The sequence below is a fragment of the Polistes dominula genome, unplaced genomic scaffold, assembly GCF_049000335.1.
Source record: "Polistes dominula isolate Pdom_NZ unplaced genomic scaffold, Pdom_raw_medaka contig_33, whole genome shotgun sequence".
NCBI lineage: Eukaryota > Metazoa > Arthropoda > Insecta > Hymenoptera > Vespidae > Polistes > Polistes dominula.
Window position 1 is genome coordinate 4,221,231 of NW_028300998.1, and position 19,921 is coordinate 4,241,151.

Consider the following 19,921-nt stretch of genomic DNA (forward strand, 5'->3'; position numbering starts at 1 on the left):
AATCTTTATTTCTGTCTCCCTTTAGAGAAAACTTACAAGAAATGAGTCCTACGGTTAATTGCTTTCATTATTATCGATTTCGCTATCGTTATTGCAATTTTAACGACCATCTCTTTTTCACGGAATAATTATACGTTCGTTTTTGTACTTGCTTCTCCCATTTCTTTTTTCTTCTTCATTTTCCCTTCAATTCAATTGTAAATATCAGATAAACACAAAATATACTAAAAATAATTTCTTTTAAACATTTGACGAATATCAACGATACACTATCACGTCTAACACGTCACTTAAATCACCATAATCACTGTTTATTTTCTAGTAACAAAATATTTTCGTTCGCGAGATATCAAAAAGATAAAAAAAAATATGGTTCAGTTTTCCGAACAACGCTCGATGCACTCACGATGTTCTACCCCATAGAACTGAGGATATATATGGGTTAACAAAAATCTCAATCCTTTGAGGGAGTTGCCTTGAATTTAGTTTCTAATTTTTTTTTATGACGTAAAAATTCTATTCTATTGAGATTTGACCAGTTCCATTCTATTCTGGTACGAACGGATTCATCTGTGATCCTGCCATCTTTGTTAGTTTTTTTTTGCGTCTTATAGAAAGTAGAACCTTTTGTTGACCTACTTTTAGTTATTCCATTCGAATTTTTGTCTAAAATAAATATACAGTATTTTTCCAAAACATATTTCTATTATTATTGTAGAATGTTTGAGTGTGTGTATGTGTATTTTATAATCAAAAAAAAAATAAATAAAAAATTACTTATTCATAATATCATAGTCAATTTTAAATATTATTATTATGTGTAATCCTACTAATATCTCTTTCGTTTTATTTATGGTTTAATTTTGACATAAAATAATTTTAAAAATATTTAATATTTTATATTATATATAAAATATAATTATAAATTTTTTACTTACTTCGTTGGACGTCTTTCCCAAAATTTTCTGATAAATATTTGTACGATTATTGGACATCAATTACAGATCGATACAATCTTGAAATTAATATTATAGGTAAGAATAGTTTTATTTACAATGATAAGCATACAATTTGAATTTATTATACATAGTCCATTAATCCTGCATAAAAAATAAAAAATAAAATACTCATATCATTCATGATACAGAGATGTGAACGGCTTGATTTCCATATACAGATATACATATATAAATATATACAAATCTATATGTATATATATGTATATGTATATATATTATATATGTATATTCATACATAGATTTAATTATATTCGTTTATGCACTAGATATATTATATGTATACATACGTTAACGTTCTAAAAGGTGAGAATAAACTCGACGAGTTTCGTTTCAAAATTTTAACGAATGATCTCTCCTTCCTCTACTCTCCCTCCTATTGTTCTAACATTGGAAGGAAATGTTTTCTTTTATTTTTTTCTTCATTTTTTTTGTTTTTGTTTTGTTTTATTATTAATTATCCAAAAAAAGGATTTTCGAGGAACATAGTCTATTCTTGTCGATGAACCTTTTTTTTTTGGTTTTATTCTCTTCTCTGTTTTATTCTTTATTTTCGTTATCCTCGATAAAAATTTTACAATTACATTATCTATAGCGTTGTATGCGTAAATACAACAAGTTAGCTAAATTACAACGATTAGATTTCACTCATCATTACTGTAATTTTTTTACCTTTTTGTTTTTTCTTCTTTTTTACCTTTTTATTATTTTTTAATCATAATCATTCATCGAGAGTCTAGTGATATAATAATTAATTAATAATAGATTTATAGTAATACAGTATTATTATTTACAAAACATGTCTCTCACGCGCGAATTCTAATTAATGTTACGCGTTCGTTATAATATCATGTATAGGACCTATGCATTCATCTATTATTTATGTTATGTGTTTATGTATATACTTAATTATTTATGCATTAATTAATTAATTAATTTATTTATTTATTTATTTATTATGTATTTATTATGGATATTGAAAATCTTTTTCTGCGAGAAAAGGAAAAATCTGATTTTTTTTTTCTTTCGCGTTACAGGTGCGTATTGTCCTCTTACGTTCTACAAGTATAAAAAAGGAGTTACATCGATGGTGCTCGGGAAAAACAGCTAGAAACGTTTACCTTCTACTAGATTAATATTTGTTTAAGACGGGTTAACTAAATATTATCCTTAATTTCTCATTTCTTTTATTTTTTTCTCTTGTTTTTTTTTTTTTATTTTATTTTATTTTTTTTTTTTTATTTATCTTTCTTCGTTTAATCTCTTTCTCGTTGCATTTGCCAGTCAAGTTTATTATTTTCGAGTATCAATGTGACGTCAATGGGCGTTTCTTTTTTAAACGGAGTTTACTCAACGAGAAAAAGAGAAAAGAGAGAGAGAGAAAGAGAGAGAGAGACGGACAGAGAGAGAGAGAGAGAGAGAGAGAGAAAGAGAGAAATCGCACCTGCTGTTCATAATCCGGCATTAAAAAGTGGATTGCTCGTATTGTTCATTCATTTTTTCTTTCTATCTTTCTATCTTTCTTTTTCTTATCCTTTTGTTTCTTTTTTATTTCCCTTTCTTCTTCTTCTTCTTCTTCTTCTTCTTCTTCTTCTTCTTCTTCTTCTTCTTTTAATATTCTTTTCGTCGCAATTACTTTGGCACTAATTAAACATATTTTATTATTGCACTTCGATACAGGAATAATATTTTGAATTATTTACAAGTAAAATTATAATTTTTCTAGTGTCTCATAAGAGTCATTAAAAATCGATATTGTACAAGTATATAATAATAGAATTAGCGATTGAAAAAGGCTGATAGATAAACAAATAAAGTTTCAAAAATCCATAAATCTATATAACAATAAAATTTCAAATTTAATTCATTGAACGGGAGGATCGTAGTCAATTTTACATACGCATGTGTTCATTTATTTAAGTGTGTATGTATGTGTACTTTGAAGATTTTTTCTTTTTTTTTTTTTTTTATACACGTATTTTGGTATTTGTAGAATTTTGGTTTGGATCGTTATGGCTCAAATAACGTAATACTATCGTTCAATTTTTATATTTCAATAATATAATTATTTATATATAACTATTTTTTTGTTTTTTTGTTTTTGTTTTTTTTTAATTTTTGATCATAAAACATACGGATTAATAGATCAATGTATAATATACTTTATTCACTTACCTTTAATAGATACATGTAATTAATCATGCATATTATTTTGTAAATAAAACACGTCATTTATGAAGCAAACTTGACGCAACCCTAATAATTTAAATCAAAATTAACGTTAAGTGAGCCATATGTATCCAACGATACGTTTCTTTCTTTTCTTTTCTTTTTTTTTCTTTTTTTTTTTCTTAAACTGTCTTTCATTTTTCGAATACGATAATCTTTCAAATAAAATCAAAAAGATTACACTTTAAACCGATATTGTGTACTGTTACACGTTAATACAATATATGGTTTGACGTTTTCTTTGAACGAAAATAAAATAAAAATCATTAAAAATCTGTGAACGTACGAAAATAAGTCTAATGTGTAAGTACAAATCGTAAAACGTGAATCATAAATACGTGAAACAATACACAAAAATACAACAAAGTGTTCAAAGCGTTGAAAGAATACAACAAATATTTTATTTCTTTCCAAATATCATAGAAAAGATGTTCTTCCAATTTGTCTAATAAGTAAGATTCCAAACAAAATTGTTTAAAGCTCTAATCGTATTTGTAAATATTTTGGAAGTACGTAAACGAGATGCATTTTAACAAAAATAGAAAAAATAAAAGAAAAAAAAAGAAATTAAAATCTTATTTATGGTATATTTTCCCTATAACGCGCCATAAACGTGAATCGGAATCATTGTCTATTATTCGTCCGTCATAATAATAATAATATTATTATTATAAGCTGATAGGTACATACAAAACAACACACAATAAAAACAATAACATAATATTAACATGACGTTCACAATATAATAATAATAATAATAAAATTAATAATAATAATAATAATAATAATAATAATAATAATATTAATAATAACCTTATTAATAGAAATAATAAAAATCGTCCGCGATCTAATAATTAATAATTACTTACAATTGTTTTTGTTTTTCTTTCGATAAAGTCCTAGATGACATAATGACTACTGGATTGCGATCATTGTCCATTATTTTGAAAAAAAAAAAAAAATTGTTTCTTTCACTCATTTTCATTTCTCTTTAATCCTCTCTCGAATATTTGTTTTCCTTCACTTCGATCATTTATTTTCTTAATTAATTTCTTTTTTTCCATATAGTATCATATAGTTGTATTAATAACTATCGTAGTACTTTAAAGAGAACTATACATTTTCCCGAATCCACTTTCATAGATTTTTAAAATACTTAAACAAATCCTTCACAGTCACGCTTTTAGACTCGATTTTTACACGTATTATGTCGCATATTATTTAAATTTATGTTATATATATATATATATATATATGTATTTATATATATAATTGTTCTTACTCCCTTTCTCTCTCATTACGTTCATTCACTCATTCGTTAGATTTATAATAATTCGCACAAAATTTTGTAACACGATTTATCCGAGAAGAAAAGTTAATAAAATTTGTTTATTTCTCTTTATATTTTTCTTTCCTTTTGTTTTATTCTATTCTTGTATACCTACATATATTGATATTTTATTAACTTCCTTCGGAAAAAAAAGCACATTCGTTTATTTTTTTTTTTTTTTTTTGGAAAACCTACATTCTCCTGGACGCACATAATTATCCACACATATTCGCATACACACATTCAAATGCATACGTCGAAGACGTATCGAGACACTCGAAAAAACGAATATACATATAGGTATATATGTATATATATGCATATATAAATATATGTATATATTTATATACATATGTGCGTGTTCGCATATATATATATATATATACGTATATACACATATATGTAATACCTATGTAACATGTGCTTAGGAAATAGTGGGCCAAGGTTGCACATTTTATACAGGACGAACGGTATTAAAACATGATTTATCGACAAATTTCTTCTTAAAACATTTCTTCTCATTATTTCATTATTTTTATACTTAAAAATTTAATATTTATTATTAAATATATTATTTCCTTTCAATTTCAACGTTTAAACAAATTTATAATAGAATAAAAAATCGATCACGTTAGATATATTATACTTGATTTATAATTTGTAAAAAAAAAAACAATAGAACAAACACGGGATATCTATTCGGAATAAATTTTCTCTAATTTGTTTATCTTTCTTTAAGAAAAAAAAAAGAAATAATTAAAAAAAAAAAAAATTAAAATAAAAAAAGAAAAGTTAAAAGAAAAATAGTACTGAAATGATTACGAACGTGTCGTATTAACGTTCGTAAATTTTTAGTCGAGGTCAAGATCGTTCATCGATTTTCTCAACGTTCGTTCGAGGGAGCAAGGGAAACAAACGTTCGTAGGACACGTAAGAGGAGAATCACGTTACGTCAAAGTCGAGCCACTAGTCGAGTTATAACGTACATAATCAATGCCCTCTTCCTTTTCTTTCTTTTTCTTTTTTTCCTACCCAATCATTCATTTTGCTTTCGCCAGATAAACACGATTTTAACATCTTCGAATTATTATCGAAATATCTAATAAAAAAAAAAAAAATAAAAAGGAAATAAGAAAAAAGTTAATAAAAGAAATGAAGAAATGAAAAATTAAAACTAAAAGAACTATGTGAGAAAAGAAATGAGATCGTAACGAGAAAAGGAACTGACGAATCAAAATGACATTTAAAAATACCTAACAGTTCAGACTTGTTGGACGTTAGTAAAGTTTTTCCTTTCTCTTTGTTTCTTTTTCCTTTTTCCGTTTTTTTGTTTCGGCATAAGAGCAAAGAGCGATAGAAGAAAAACAAAGAAGAAAAGAAAGAGAATATGAGAAAGAGAGAGAAAGAGAGAGAGAAAGAGATCGTAGTTGTAAATATTTTAATGATTGCATCTATAGTTACCGATAAAACGAACCAAACTAATACATCTCTATTATTTTTGCATTTTTTCTCATTAAGTACTCTATGTCAGACCAGAACTAACGAAAAAGATTTTCTCTTCTGGTAGGATTCGAGAATGAACTCGCGTGGGCGCGAGTTTTCTCGCACAAATATTGCAACTGTCTAGAAACGATCGGCCAATGGTACCGTAATAACGCCTTCTTCTCCGACGAAGATTCAAGAGCAAAGCTAGCTGTTGGATAGCTTGGAACTTTAAGAAACGATACGCTCGATGGGGCTTCTCACTATTTGATTTCACCGTTAGTTGCCTACTTTCGATCTAAAGAAATGCACAAGTAACAACTAGAAATGTTTATTTCCTAGTGTCGAACAAATCAACCATCGACATTATTCGATTCCTATTACAAATTGATTCCCTTTCTTATTTTCTTTGATTTATTTTTACTTTTTTTTTCCTCCTCCTGCTTCTTCTTCTTCTTCTTTTTCTATTTCTTCTTCTTAACGATTTTATTCCTATCTAAATTACAACGAAGAAAGATTTGAAATTTACAAATGTAACAAATTTCAAATAAAGCACCAAATCGATCGTAATTATCAATCGATACGTTTTTCGTCATAGGAATTTATTATTCCGACTTACCATTTTATTTATCCTCGACTTTCACGTTTGTCTTCTCCCCCTTTAGTGTCGTTCCACTTCTAATTGTAAGAAAGGGGATGCCTAGGGGTTGATGTTCTAACACAGCACGACTTGGATTACAGCGAAAATTGCAACGATCTAATTCTAACGTTCGGAATCAACGCGTTTTACGAATTGAAAGAAGAAGAAGAATAAAAAGAAAATAAAGAAAAACAAAAACAAAGAGAAGAAGAATAAGAATGCTTGGGTTTCTTGATAAAGGGGGTGAAAATTGTATAAGAAGTTAAAGAAGACGCTAATTACGCTTTTACCTCGTATCTATATCCATATATCTATATATCCATATATATATACATATAAATATATATGTATATGTATGATTGGATAAAATACTACCGATTACGGTTTGGACAGATTGCTTGGTGTCGCGCGAAGTATTTTTCCCGACAATGACGACGATGACGACGATGACGACGATCAACGACATGTTCAACTAGGAGCTGGTTGAAACTGGACATCGACGTATTCGACGAAAAGTCTCCGGAGCATTTGATGCATCCGTTATCTGCTCTTTAATTATTTTTTTCAATTTTTTTTTTATACAACAACCTCCCGCTTGCATTTAATATATAACCGTTTTAATAATACACAATAATATTTAATAATAGTAATAATAATAATAATAAAATATAATAATATTAATTAATAATTAATAATAATTAATAATAATAATAATAATAAAAATTATTATTAATAATAATATTTATACTACTCATATCGTATCTTTCCGTAAAATGATCGAACAGTTTATAAAACTGCTGAAAGTAATACGGAAAGACAGATATAGGGAAAGAGAGAAAGGGAGAAGAGAAAGAGAGTCCAATGCGTCCACGCGTGCACGCGTGTACACGTCTTTCGTTGTACGCGACCGGCTGTAGAAGCGAGCTAGTTGTGTACGTAATGTAGTTTCTCTGGGGCGTCGGTAGATCGAAAAAATTCAGGCGGCCAAGCCATGCGAGGTTTGATGAAGAAGCGCAGGATATTGCTGTGTTACATGCGGTAGTTGATGATGATGATGGTGATGATGGTGATGATGATGGTGCGGGGTAGTGGCGTGAACGTTTCCATGTGGATGGACGATCGCGACGGTTCGATCGTTGGTAGAACCAGCAGCACTGGCACCGCTCGCCGATCGGATAGGAGTCGTGGAATTTCCGTGTATAAGTGGACTTTGCGGAATCCCGGCTGCTGCCGCTGCTACCACCAAACTCGCATGGCCTCCGACCCCGTGGGTTCCTGTCGACACGCCGATTCCGCTGGCATTGCTGCCACTCATAACACCGGTCATGACACCAGAACCGAGACCCGAACCGAGACCCGAACCGAGACCCGAACTGAGACCCGAACCGAGACCCGTACCAACACCCGAACCAACACCCGAACCAACGCTAGAACCAACGCCTACGTTGCCTCCGTTGCCAATCGTTGCCGCTGTTGTTGACCCAGCGCTAGACGAGGAACCATGAGGGTAGTGGCCGAAGACGACCCCAGAGAAGGCCACGGGTCACTGATGGTGATGCTTCGTAGAACCGTTTGCATGGTGCGCCTGCGCGACCACGTGATGACTCGAAGGCGCCGCGTGACCGGCACCTGGATGATGGTGACCACCGGTCGCACCTCCTCCACCGTGGTGGTTCGCATTGTTTGCGCTATTGTTATTGTTATTATTGTTATTATTGTTATTCTGTTGTTGTTGAGTTTGACGTTGTGTATTTTTCTTGTTCTTCATGCGTCGATTTTGGAACCATATCTTCACCTGCCTCTCGGTCAAATTCAATGTCCTCGCGAGTTCCCATCGTTTCTGCTTAGAGACGTATGCGTTGTACAAAAACTCCTTCTCTAACTCCAGGGTCTGATACTTTGAATACGGTTTGCGCTTCTTTCGAACCGTCATTGGACCCGTCCAGTCTAAAGGCGTCGAACCACCGCAACCAACACCCACGCCGACGCCCACGCCGACTCCTGCCAGGGAACCTGCTGGAAAAAACGAAGATGGGGAGGAACCCCACATCACTTAACACAATTAGTTTGTCAGTTATAAGACTGCTTAAGTTTTCTAGATTTTTTTCATTCGCTATGGATCATCTTTCAATTTAGATCGAACGATCCTAAGGTGTGTTGAGGGGAAAAAGGAATAAGGTGTTTAATTAGGATTACGATTTTTAAAAATATTATATTTCATTTTTTCTTAAATCACTGTTCCCAATCTTATTACATGTTTCTTGTATTGTATAGATCAAAACATAATCAATGTCAATTAAATTTATGAGTGTAAGAAATCTAGGCTTAAAAGAACAGGGCCCAAGAAGGTCAATGCTCGTTCCTGAAATGAAAGCTCTAACGTAAGAGAGAACTCGCGTAGAATACGTAAATGCGAACTGTATAGACAGTCGGGTTTATATGTATAGTATATGCACACGAGGGTTGTCGGAGAGTCGCCAGCCGTTCTCGAGAACACGGCGAAACGGTATGATATAATTGGACCGGTTGTACTATCCAAACGAAAAACATTAGCTCTCTGTTCTGCCTCGCGGAACTATTACTAACTTCTCCTTCCTTTCTCTTCGCTTTTCCTTTTCCTTTATCTCCTTTTCTTAATTCAATAAGAGTCAACCTTACTAAGTAGTTAATCCAGACATTTACTCGCGCCGGTGATTTCTGTTGCTACTTACGAAAACATTGCTAAATTCGTGAACCGTTTATATTGAAAAAGGAAACATTATTTTGGTGCAATCTGTAACTTACTGTAAGTAAAATTACGATTACGAAAATGTGTCAATCAGAATTACGTAAGTTCTTTTAATTATCCAGGATTTTTATTTATAATTCAACTTATTTATTATTATTATTATTATTTATTTTTTTTTTAATATGTATGAATTAAAGATTGTATAAAATAATAATAACATTGAAAAATATTTTAATTCCAATAATTATATTCTTAATTTGAATATTTATTGAAAATGTTATCTGATAATAAAAAGTTTTTAATAATCATTAACAAATAAGCTTCTTTGACTTTTTTTTTTATTTTAATACTTGTTCGGCCTATCCGAAACTTAATGAAATCATTTCGATCAATTTGAATTTAACGTTGTGGCTCGGATACTTCGATTAATTAGGCGTAACCCAGATGGACATAATAAAAGCCTAACAACGATCATCTCCTCGTTTCGCTACGCAATGCGGTATAATTGCTTAAGCGACAGGAATTTATTGCTCACTAAAACCGTAGAAATATGCAAATTATTTAACAAAGGTCAGGATTCTTACGAATTTCGATAAGCTTAAGAGAGATATTCATGGCTTTTCGCCATGAGAATTATAACGACCAATCGATTGTCCAAACTATGATACTCTGTTCATTTCGTCCTTAAACATCGCGTGAACTTTCGTATTCCGCGCGCCTTTACAAATCGATACTTTATCGAATAAATGAAATTCTATCTTTATCCTTAAATAAAATTTATATACTTACATATAGATCATTTGAAAATATTCTGAAGATTTTTTTTTATAAGTCGTAGAAACGATAAGACAATCGAAAGGAACAAAGTATTTTAGAATAGTGTTTTGCAAATAACCAAGTGCGATCGTGGGGAGAGAATATTTGAGATAAAACAATATCACCGTCCAACGTTTGATCTTCTCTCGACCAGTAGAAACGTGTCCTATAGTGAATATATATGTAACGGGAAAATAACATAAGTTAAGAGAAATCGATACACTCGTATCTGTCAAACAACCTTATGAATAAGATATAACAGGAAGAAGTAAAGAATCTCGATCGAATATCCGATTCACTTAAAATATGTTAAACCGGTATATTTATATTCTTAATTTTTTTCCTAAAATTTACTCTCACGACTTTTAATAATATAAATTCATTTGAAAAATAAAAAGCTTACAAGATTGTCTTAAAAATTTGAAATAAGATAGAAAATATTTAAAAAAAATAAAATATAATATCGAAAACGAAGTTATTATCAAAAAATAAAAATATATTTAACGAGCAAAGAATATATCCAAGTGTTGAATTTGACGATAAATCGAATAAAAGGGAACAGTGATTTACTTCGATAAAAAAGCGTTGCAAATCCACCTGCTCGAGCTCGTTACTCGACGAAGGCTCGTCCGTTCGTATAGAAGAGAACGGAACGAAACATTACACACATACATATACATATACATATACAATACATATATACGTACGCATAAAAGCGTACGTGTATGGAGTTGACGATAGCGGCCAAGTGGTGGCACTTTCTTGCCGTGAGCAGAGTGAACGGGCTATGATAATAGCGCTGCCATCTATTGGGAGCCGTGTACACTAGACACAGCGCTTTTCAGAGAGACTTTGTATGTATGTATGTAGACGTATACGTATATATGTATATGTATATGATGAAGCTTGCGCGCATACATCTTTCTCTCTCTTTCGTTCACTCATTCTCTTCCTCTTTCTTTCTCTTTTTAGCTTACGCATACTATTAACTCGAGTAGCGATAACTCGCTTTATCGGGTCTCCGCGTGTACAGCTTCGAAGGTAGAAGCGATTGAGCCGATAAATGAGAATCGTATATATGCGAGGTATACATCGAGAACAGAGAAATAGATAAAATAAACTAAAAGTTTCGTGGGAATAAAATGAAATAAGATATATGAGAAAAAAAGGAGAGAAAAAAAGAAAAAGATGTAAAGATAGATTTCATAAGTAGGATAGTTGTATTTAGGAGTATGATTAGGAGCATGGTTAGGAGCAGGGAGCAAAGGATAAGAGGGGAAGATGGCACGGGCCTTTGGAACGGATCAGCTGATCGGAGGCGCGCGCCTGAGTTTACGAGTTACGGCCGCCAATAAAGTCAGAGAGCTGAGGCTCGCACGTTGCAGGTTCGAGTAAAAGAGAATGAGAGAGAAAGAGAAACGAAAGTGAGACGAAAGAGGAGTCAGAGTCGATGCTTACCTGGGGGTGGATAGGGACTGGAAGTGACGGGTTCGGGTGCCCCGTAGTTCCTCAGTCCTCCATAGCCATCGTGAGGGAAGGCTCCTTCCGCTGCGACCATCGCAGCTGCAACTCTACCTCGATCGTCGACCGCAGAGGGTGTTAAATATGGAACAGTCGGCTGCGAGTGTGGATGATGATGAGCTGCTGTGTCAACTGGATGATGATGCCTCGCAGTCGTGTAGGGTGCGTAGTTGCACCAGCTCTGTCCAAAGCTACTCTGATGGCAAGATGATACGGCAGGATCCGGTGGTCCCGTGGCCGCAGCAGTAGCCGAGGAGGAACCACCGGCTGCACCGCTGGATGATCCGCTCGCGGTAGCAGCCCCTGCAGAATTGTATGGCTTGTAGTCCGGCGTTGTAGCTGCCGAGGCCACGGTCGCAGTTGCAGGCGACCAAAAGGTCACCGCTGGTCCAGCTTTCCGGTTGTCCCTTGAGGAACCGGACGTCGAGGTTGGATCGGCCGCCAGATTGTAATACGTCGGGGCGTTGTTAGCCCCGTACGTTTGATGATGATTTAACGAGTCGCTCGTCGCGGAGGAGTAATGCGAGTCCTGAGGTTGATGAGGACTGTAACTCCAACCGCCTTGCGAGCCCGCCGAGGACGAGTGCGAGTGTCGTATCACGCCCGATGCCGCGGCGCCAGCCGCTCCAACCGATGATGCCTCGACACAGGATACCTCGCCGTAGCTCGAGCCTGTTCCGCTTGCACCACCTGGGGTAGCCGTGAGCCTTTTTGCAGGTATATGGAGTGGACCAGCCGCGCTGTTGCTCGCGACCGAGGAGGCGCTCGGCGAGGTCGAGCTGGCGCTTGCTGACGGTGCCGATGGTGCGGTCGTGCCTGATGATGCTGGGGCACCCGGGGAGGTCGGTGTCGTTGCTTGCTGCTGTTGTGATTGTTGTTGCTGATGAGAACCTCCAGTCGAGCTCTGTTGTTGCTGCTGTTGTTGCTGTTGTTGTTGTTGGAGCGATACGAGGGTCGAGGCTGTAGTTTGAACCGGTGGTGGACTGTCGTCGTAAAGGGCACCGTTCATCATGGACCACCAGGTCACCCCGGCGGAATGCCCCGCTCCGGTGGCTGTCCCCATCGGCGTAACGGAGCCAGGGTGGCCCACGCCGGAGCCGCACAGCGGCGCGGCGTGAACATTGTCGTACAGCGTCGCCGTTGAGCAAGCCACGTGATCGGTGATGGTGCAGATGGTGGCGATTTATTGCCGATGTTATAACGCCGATGTCGAGGGACGACGACGATTCCGTGGCACCCACGCCGAGCAATTAGAGGAGATGACAGGTGGTAATAGTGGTGGTGGTGACGGAGGAAAGATCGAGTTATGGGATATAAAGGAGGGAGGGGTTGGGGGGATATAAAGGGTAAAAAGAGAGTTAGATAAACCGACCGACCGACCGAGCGGATGAAGTTCAACGAGAAACGAGACGGTCCGTCATCGAGGAGTGGACGCGCGCGACGAAGTGCGAGGATCAGTGCCGAGGATTCACCGTCGCCGGTGGTGCGAGCATAGCAAGGCGGACCGAGAGTAAATAAAGAGCGCGCGTACCGATCGTAAGGAATAGCGGTCAGGAGGGGAGAGGGTGGACGGGGAAAAGGAGGCTCGGAAGGGAGGGAAAGAGGGAACGAGTCGGAGACAGGAGAGAAAGAACGGGTTGCAGGAGGGACGGACGGAAGAACGGCCGGAGGACGAAGGCGCGATAAATTATACGAGCCGAGTCGTCGCGTCGTCGCGTCGGCCGTTAAACGACGATGAGCGTAACGTTGTTGTAGAGCGAGTCGACAATGGCGGGTGACAGGAGCCACGTGCGGACCAGATCGTTGGTACAGGTGTCCACCAGGATACCCAAATTCAGCATACGTGTTCCAAATTTCGTCGTAGTGGTTTTCAAATCCACGATGATCCGGGGTAGAAATGTAGGGAAAAAATGACACAACACGATTTAATAAAACTCGTTAATTAATGAACTTTAACGTCTATTTACGCTCAAGGTCGTAGCTTTATGCTATGACGAGAGTCGACTAAACGAGGAGTATTCCTCGCGAATTTCACTTGACAATCGCTGTATCGTTTCACTGCGCGAGAAACGTCACGGTGGACGTTCCGCAAGCGGCGGGAACGCATTGGCCGCGTGTCGTCCCTCTTCCTCTTTCCTCAATGACGAAAACCGTCAGCAGTAGTAACGGTGTCGTCGTCGTCGTCTTCGTCGTAGTCGTCGTTAAAACCCTCATAACTATATTCTCTGTCCTTTTCTCGAAGGATCGTCACTCCGAGCACAGTGCGCACAACCCGTCACCAAAAGAGAGGGAGAGAAAGAGATAGAGATATATAGGAAAACGAGCGTGCAAGATATAGTGTTTATGAGAGAGCGAAAGAGAGACAGCGATATATTCGAATGTCAAAGTGGATGTCCTTGATTGGAGGATCTTCGAGAGGGTGAAAAAATATCTTTTCCTTTTATCGCTCCCGATTCCAGGTAGTAAAAGTTTCCCGAGAAAAAATTAATGCGACACCGGGGGTTCCCACATAGAGAAATAAAACCATTCGAAGATAGTTGTATAGGTGTAGCGGTTTCTTTCAAACGACAGATGTAGTAGGATCTGCTACTTTCATCGAGCTACTCCCGAAAAGGCAACACATACACGACGCGCATTCACACACATGGCAAGATCCCCTTTCTTCTTGTTGCCCTCGCTTAGCCGAGTCGAGCGTCAACTGAGAGCTCTGCCCGCTGCTCTGAGCTGAACGGACTTCAAGGCGACACTCACGCTATCTCGTGGAAGGTTCAGATACTGAAATTACGCTCTCGGACAGATTCCCTCCCTTCTCTACTCCCACCGCTGTTCCCCTTCTACCAGCGAAAACTCGTATACTCTAATCTGCCCTCTCTCTCTCACTCAATCTCTCTCTCTCTTCTACTTCTACCTCCCACTCTTTCTATCGTCTCTCTTCCTTTCTCTCTCCCTCTCTACTTCTCTCTCTCTCTCTCTCTCTCTCTCTCTATCTCGCCTTCCTACTCTTTTCCCTCTGTCTCCTTTTCACCCATCAATGTTAGACACCGTCAAACGCTACAGCCTTTCTGCTCTTTCAACGGTATCGCGTTCTTTCCAAAAATCTTCTTAGCAAGATAAAAAAGAAAGACGTCTCTATGTAGCCGATGACCTGGATCGAAGCGACGAATGAACGGCAGGTGCGTCAACCGCAATACCGCCACGCATTTTTAACTCTCTTTTTCCTCTTCTCTTATGACGACACTAATGAGAAAGAGAACTAGCTGTTTGATTTATACCGCTATCATTGATGATCCTATCAAAGAACATACGACATATACTAGATCTTTGGATCTGTTCCAACATCTAAAAGGATTTATATGAGATTACTATTTTTCTTGATACACTACCCGACTATAATCGATTCTATTTTGTTCTTTAAAATTATCTTAAACGTTTGAAAAAACGATCCTTTTCGTTCTACGATAAAATTTTCCCGCCGAACCGCATGCGTACTCGAAGAAACGACCTCGTGGATCACGCCCCGTGACGAGCACAATATACAGATTATAGTGTCCGCGTGGTGCGTTAGTATCCTACGCGATGCATGGATGACTCTGTGGCAAAGAAACGAGTGGAAGGGAGAAGACTGAATGTGAGATAAACAGAGATAGAAAGACAGAGAGGCAAATAGAGAAAGAGAGACGGCAATACGTCATGCCAGTATTGCAGTCTAAATCTCGGTACTTTTATGGGCAGTAAAGTAAAACGGTCTGACAACAACTCTGACTGCACACACGCTTTTCGTCCGAACGGCCATCCATTCCGCGTGACACCAGATAGCGCCATGCGCGGGAACCACGCGCCGAATCGAATCGTTACCGATTTTTTATTATTTCCTATCTTTTTCGCTAATTATTTTAATAAACCTTCCTTAATTGTCTTAGATGACTACAGATCTTTTACCTCTATTAATAATTTAAAGTTTATTTAAATAAGAACAATTATATGTATATATATATATATGAACCATTTAGATACTTACTACAAAGCAGTGATGTCATTTACTTCCTTAAAACTTTAAAATACCCTACTTACACGAGGAAAATCATAAGTGAAATCGTATACAAACGTGCAACTCGGTGTAAAGACGCTTTACGAATAGGAACGCGATAAATCGCGTACGAGCCGGGTGACGCGAACCGGCCGACATTTGTTGTACGCGATCATGAATGGACTTTATAGCACTCCACCCATTTATAGGTTATATGCGTGGTTTAGTAACTATGCTCTTTAATACAACGATGTTAGTACTATACGTACATTCTTCTTCTGTTTACTGCGAATAACTCGTCTGAGAATGAAAACGGTGCTCTGTAAGACTTTGAAATTTTCTTTAATAAACCTGATTTTTCGAATGAATGTATTTATTGTTTGATACTTCTTTGTTGTTTAAGTATTTTCACAGCGATACGATCAGCGATTGCCAAGTATTTAAATATATGTTTATTCACCATTCAAATGATGAATTAATTTCATACTTAAATGATTAAGGTTGGAATTGTTGTGTTCATTCAATTTAACATTTTTCTACTGTTTCTTTTAAAATTGGAAAATTTCAACTCTACTAGTCGTGGTATGAAAAAAGTTTCATGAAATGATAATTATGAATAATTAGAATAGAATCTCACCTTGTATACCGGCCACTGTTCCGGGCTGGTACACGTGGGAAAACCTGAAATAACAGTAAACGTTAGAACGAATCGTCGATATTTCTCAATCGAGTAGATTCACATATATGAACTTCAAATATTTCCCTTTCTAAGTATTTGCAACGAGACACTAAATTCAATTGAATCACATTTTACGATAGATCATGGAAGACGAAAGTTATTTCATCGATAAATCGACAATGATAGTAAAGATTTGGGAATGAAATTAAATACAACTATTTTCTTTATTTATTTTCCTTCAAAAATATCGAACTAGGTGCATGAAATTTTATATTTGTATATATATATATATATATATGAAAATGTAATCTCTCTGATTCATTGGTGTTAGGAGAGACATATGCATAAAAAACTTTTTATTAGACACATCCACGAAGATAAAGGTAAAGTCATATAGAAAAGTTTTAGCAGTTCGTACGTTCGTTAAAATAATGCAATAATTTATCCCGTATTCACCATTTTAAAACGATCAAACATATCTGTCAAACTTTTCTAAAATAAGAAAAATTCGAAATTTTTTAAAATAAAAATATATATAATAAAGAATATTATCAACCTGCACAGCTCGAAGGGGTGAAAGGTTTCCACTGGGCCGAACACTTTGAGGCCTTTTATCTACAGGTTTAGGATGAAAAATATCAGCCTGAAACAGAGAAACAATAAAATATCAATGAATATAGGTATACAATAAATATATCAAGACTTTCACCAAGACTTTCCACGACTTTTTCTTTCAAAGGTCCCTCGTAACGGATAAAGCTCGCACTCTTGCGAGCTTTTATGCCAACTTTAGTAGCTTATATCACACCAGGTATAAAGTTCCATAGCTTGTACATTGGTTAATGGTAAGACAGTCTATAACTATCCACTCAATGCACTTTCAATGTTGAAAAACTTACGTTTTAAAGTACTTACAAATTCGCTAAGTATAAGATAAATATAATATCTATAGTGCTATAAAAGTGTATCGAAAATTCGATTAATTATTAACATAATTATATTCTGTCTGTACACGTTATAAACGTTCTCAAAAATATGAATAAAATTTGTTCAACATTTACACGTATATTTTCAAGAAACAAGTTGATAAGAAATCCACACAAACAAATCCACGCACACAGGTAGAGAAAGAAAGGTAGGAGTAATCCAATTCGAGAAACGAATTTCGATTTCCCCGCAAACTCAAAGTTGAAAGTGGATATGCTTCCTAGCGAAGTTGGCTGCCGTCGCCGTCGAATCTCCGGTGGTGAGTTTATGGCGTAGCTGCGCGAGGGTTCGAGATGAAAGGAGATGGAAATGGCGGGAACGAGGTAAGGGTATAAGAAAGATAGATGAAGAAAGTTATGCGGAAGATGGAACGGAGACAACGTTCATTCACGCTGTTGAAAACTGAAGACTGCTTTACGACATCTCACGAAAAACGTTATGCATCTCTCTCTTTCTCTCTCTCTCTCTCTCTCTCTCTCTCTCCTTCTTTCACTCTTTCTGATTTATGTCGAATATTAAATTGTTTTTGGGGAATCTTGTAAAATATCTTCTATTAACTATAGATTAATTAATTACAGGATAAAATAATATTATACAAAAAATAATAATACAAGGTACATGTTAATTATCCTAATTATGATGAAAAATAAAATATGTGATTTAATTGAAAAATTCATTAATAACTTTACTTTTCTACTTATAAAATAACAAATGCATAATTATAAATCATTATCTAACTATGCATAAATTATCTTTCATCCTTCCTATTGCCAGTTCACCCTTTTTTCATCAGTACAATCATTAAAAAAAATAGCAGTGAACGAAGAATATTTTTCAAATTAAGAGTCTAAACTTGGTAAAGAGGGTGGTAAAGTTTGTCGAACGTTTAAGGGCGACGAAAAGTTAAAGAAAAAAAAAATGAAACGAAAGGAAAAGAGAGAGAAATAGAACTGTAATTCTTGGGATTGACAAAATGTGGGTTGGACGTGTCACGCGAAGGATTAAGGGTTTGAGGTTTGATAGAGGGTAACCAGAAAAAAAGAGAGAGAAAAAGACTAAGAAAGAGCAAGCTTGAAAAAACACGCGATATAGTTTATTCGTGTGTGTACAGAACAGAGGAGATTGGTCGAGGGCGTAGAACAGCCGGACACGAGAAAGCTCTTGCTTTCCAGCCATCTCTTTCGTCGCGAAGGGGTGTCTAACTCACACACACTCCTATTTATATACAGGGTGTACTTTAGTGACCTCACAAGGTTTACTCCTTTTTACGTCGAACCAATGAGAAAGCAACGATCTTTCATCTCGTCACAAACACTTATGGGTTCTTGAAAATTATAGTACTGTTGACATGGTCAAAGTAATTTGATACTATTTTTTACTAAATAGAATTTCTGAAGTTTTCAAACAATGAACTATTGTCCATGACGTGATAATCGATTTTATTTATTCCCCGAGATATGAAGACAAATATTGTAGAAAAATTATACTTTTATTTCATTTCTTTTTTTTATGAGATTATTGCCTTTTTAAATGTCCATGAAATTTTAGTTTATTTTAATACGAGTATTTATATAATTTATGTTTCGAGTGTATTTATTTTACATATTTAGTGTAATTTATTGAATTTTAAATAGATCTATATTTTTCTTTTATTTAACAATTTTGCATTCAGGACACTGTATATGTACATCAAATGACACATACGAGCTATATCTATGGAACATTTCGAAGGTCTGCCAGTTATTTGTCATTTACACGTCTCGCTTCTTTACCGGTAAAGCACTTGGTGTGTAATTAAATCCCTTAATTAATTCGGGTGTAGGTACACTCTCACGATAGTCAGACAGGATTTCTATGTCGAATTTGGTGTTAGTACTCATCAACGAATGAAAAGTCATAGCCTATCGTTGCTAACGAAACTTATCTATATACAAATATATATATATATATATATATATATATATATACATACGTATGAGATCGATAGAAATAATACGTGAAATAGAAATACATGTGAAACATCAACATCATATCATATAAGCAATGTAATAGAACACGCGATAATCGAAGTACGCCACTCGAACGAATAAAATTGTAAAAGAAGATACACGATACTTAACCTTGACCCCTTACGCCACCCCCCTCCGATCGTTGATTTTTATTACTCTCGAGTGACTTTAACGGACGCTTTCGATAAGCTCTGTAATGGATCGATATTTATCGCCTCCTTATCCCGCAGGGGATGTTTATATGGAGCATAAGGATTTTCAGTGAGTAACACGCGTCTCAAGGCTCGCGATCTAGAACAACGATAGACGATTTTAAGAAAATAGATATTTTTTTTTTAATATTTGAATATATGTATATTTGTATATTAGGTTATCACCAAAATTTATTTCATTTACATGAACAATATGTTTTATTTTATTTATATTATTTTATTGTATAATATACGAGTACTTTATC

The 19,921-nt window shown here is 35.6% G+C and overlaps 2 protein-coding genes across 4 annotated transcripts; both read right to left on the reverse strand.

Annotated features, from left to right (window-relative positions):
- Positions 1-1,028: 1,028 nt before the first annotated feature.
- Positions 1,029-8,240, reverse strand: LOC149032233 (uncharacterized; the record flags this gene model as incomplete). The annotated part of the gene is made up of 1 exon (XM_089173627.1): positions 1,029-8,240. A coding segment is annotated over one exon (567 nt), but the record flags the coding sequence as incomplete, so codon positions are not given.
- LOC107065527 (uncharacterized) lies at positions 8,147-17,107 on the reverse strand. Of its 3 annotated transcripts, XM_089173448.1 has the most exons (4): positions 17,025-17,107; positions 16,427-16,470; positions 11,700-12,815; positions 8,147-8,749 (listed from the first exon to the last, which is right to left on the reverse strand). In XM_089173448.1, the coding sequence occupies exons 3-4, from the start codon at positions 12,772-12,774 to the stop codon at positions 8,241-8,243; spliced, it is 1,584 nt and encodes a 527-aa protein (XP_089029574.1). In that variant the 5' UTR covers positions 12,775-12,815; positions 16,427-16,470; positions 17,025-17,107; the 3' UTR covers positions 8,147-8,240. The 3 variants fall into 3 exon arrangements, with proteins under 3 accessions (XP_089029574.1, XP_089029573.1, XP_015174791.1); XM_089173447.1 differs by lacking the exons at positions 16,427-16,470; positions 17,025-17,107 and having other exon boundaries at positions 8,147-8,713; positions 11,700-14,463; XM_015319305.2 differs by lacking the exons at positions 16,427-16,470; positions 17,025-17,107 and having other exon boundaries at positions 11,700-14,463.
- Between the last annotated feature and the right edge of the window lie 2,814 nt (positions 17,108-19,921).

Coding starts and splice junctions, on each gene's coding strand:
- LOC107065527 (XM_015319305.2), bottom strand. CDS start 12,825: ATGGGGACAGCCACCGGAGCGGGGCATTCCGCCGGGGTGACCTGGTGG. Junction 8,750..11,699: donor CAGTCCCTATCCACCCCCAG/GTAAGCATCGAC, acceptor AATTGTGTTAAG/TGATGTGGGGTTCCTCCCCA.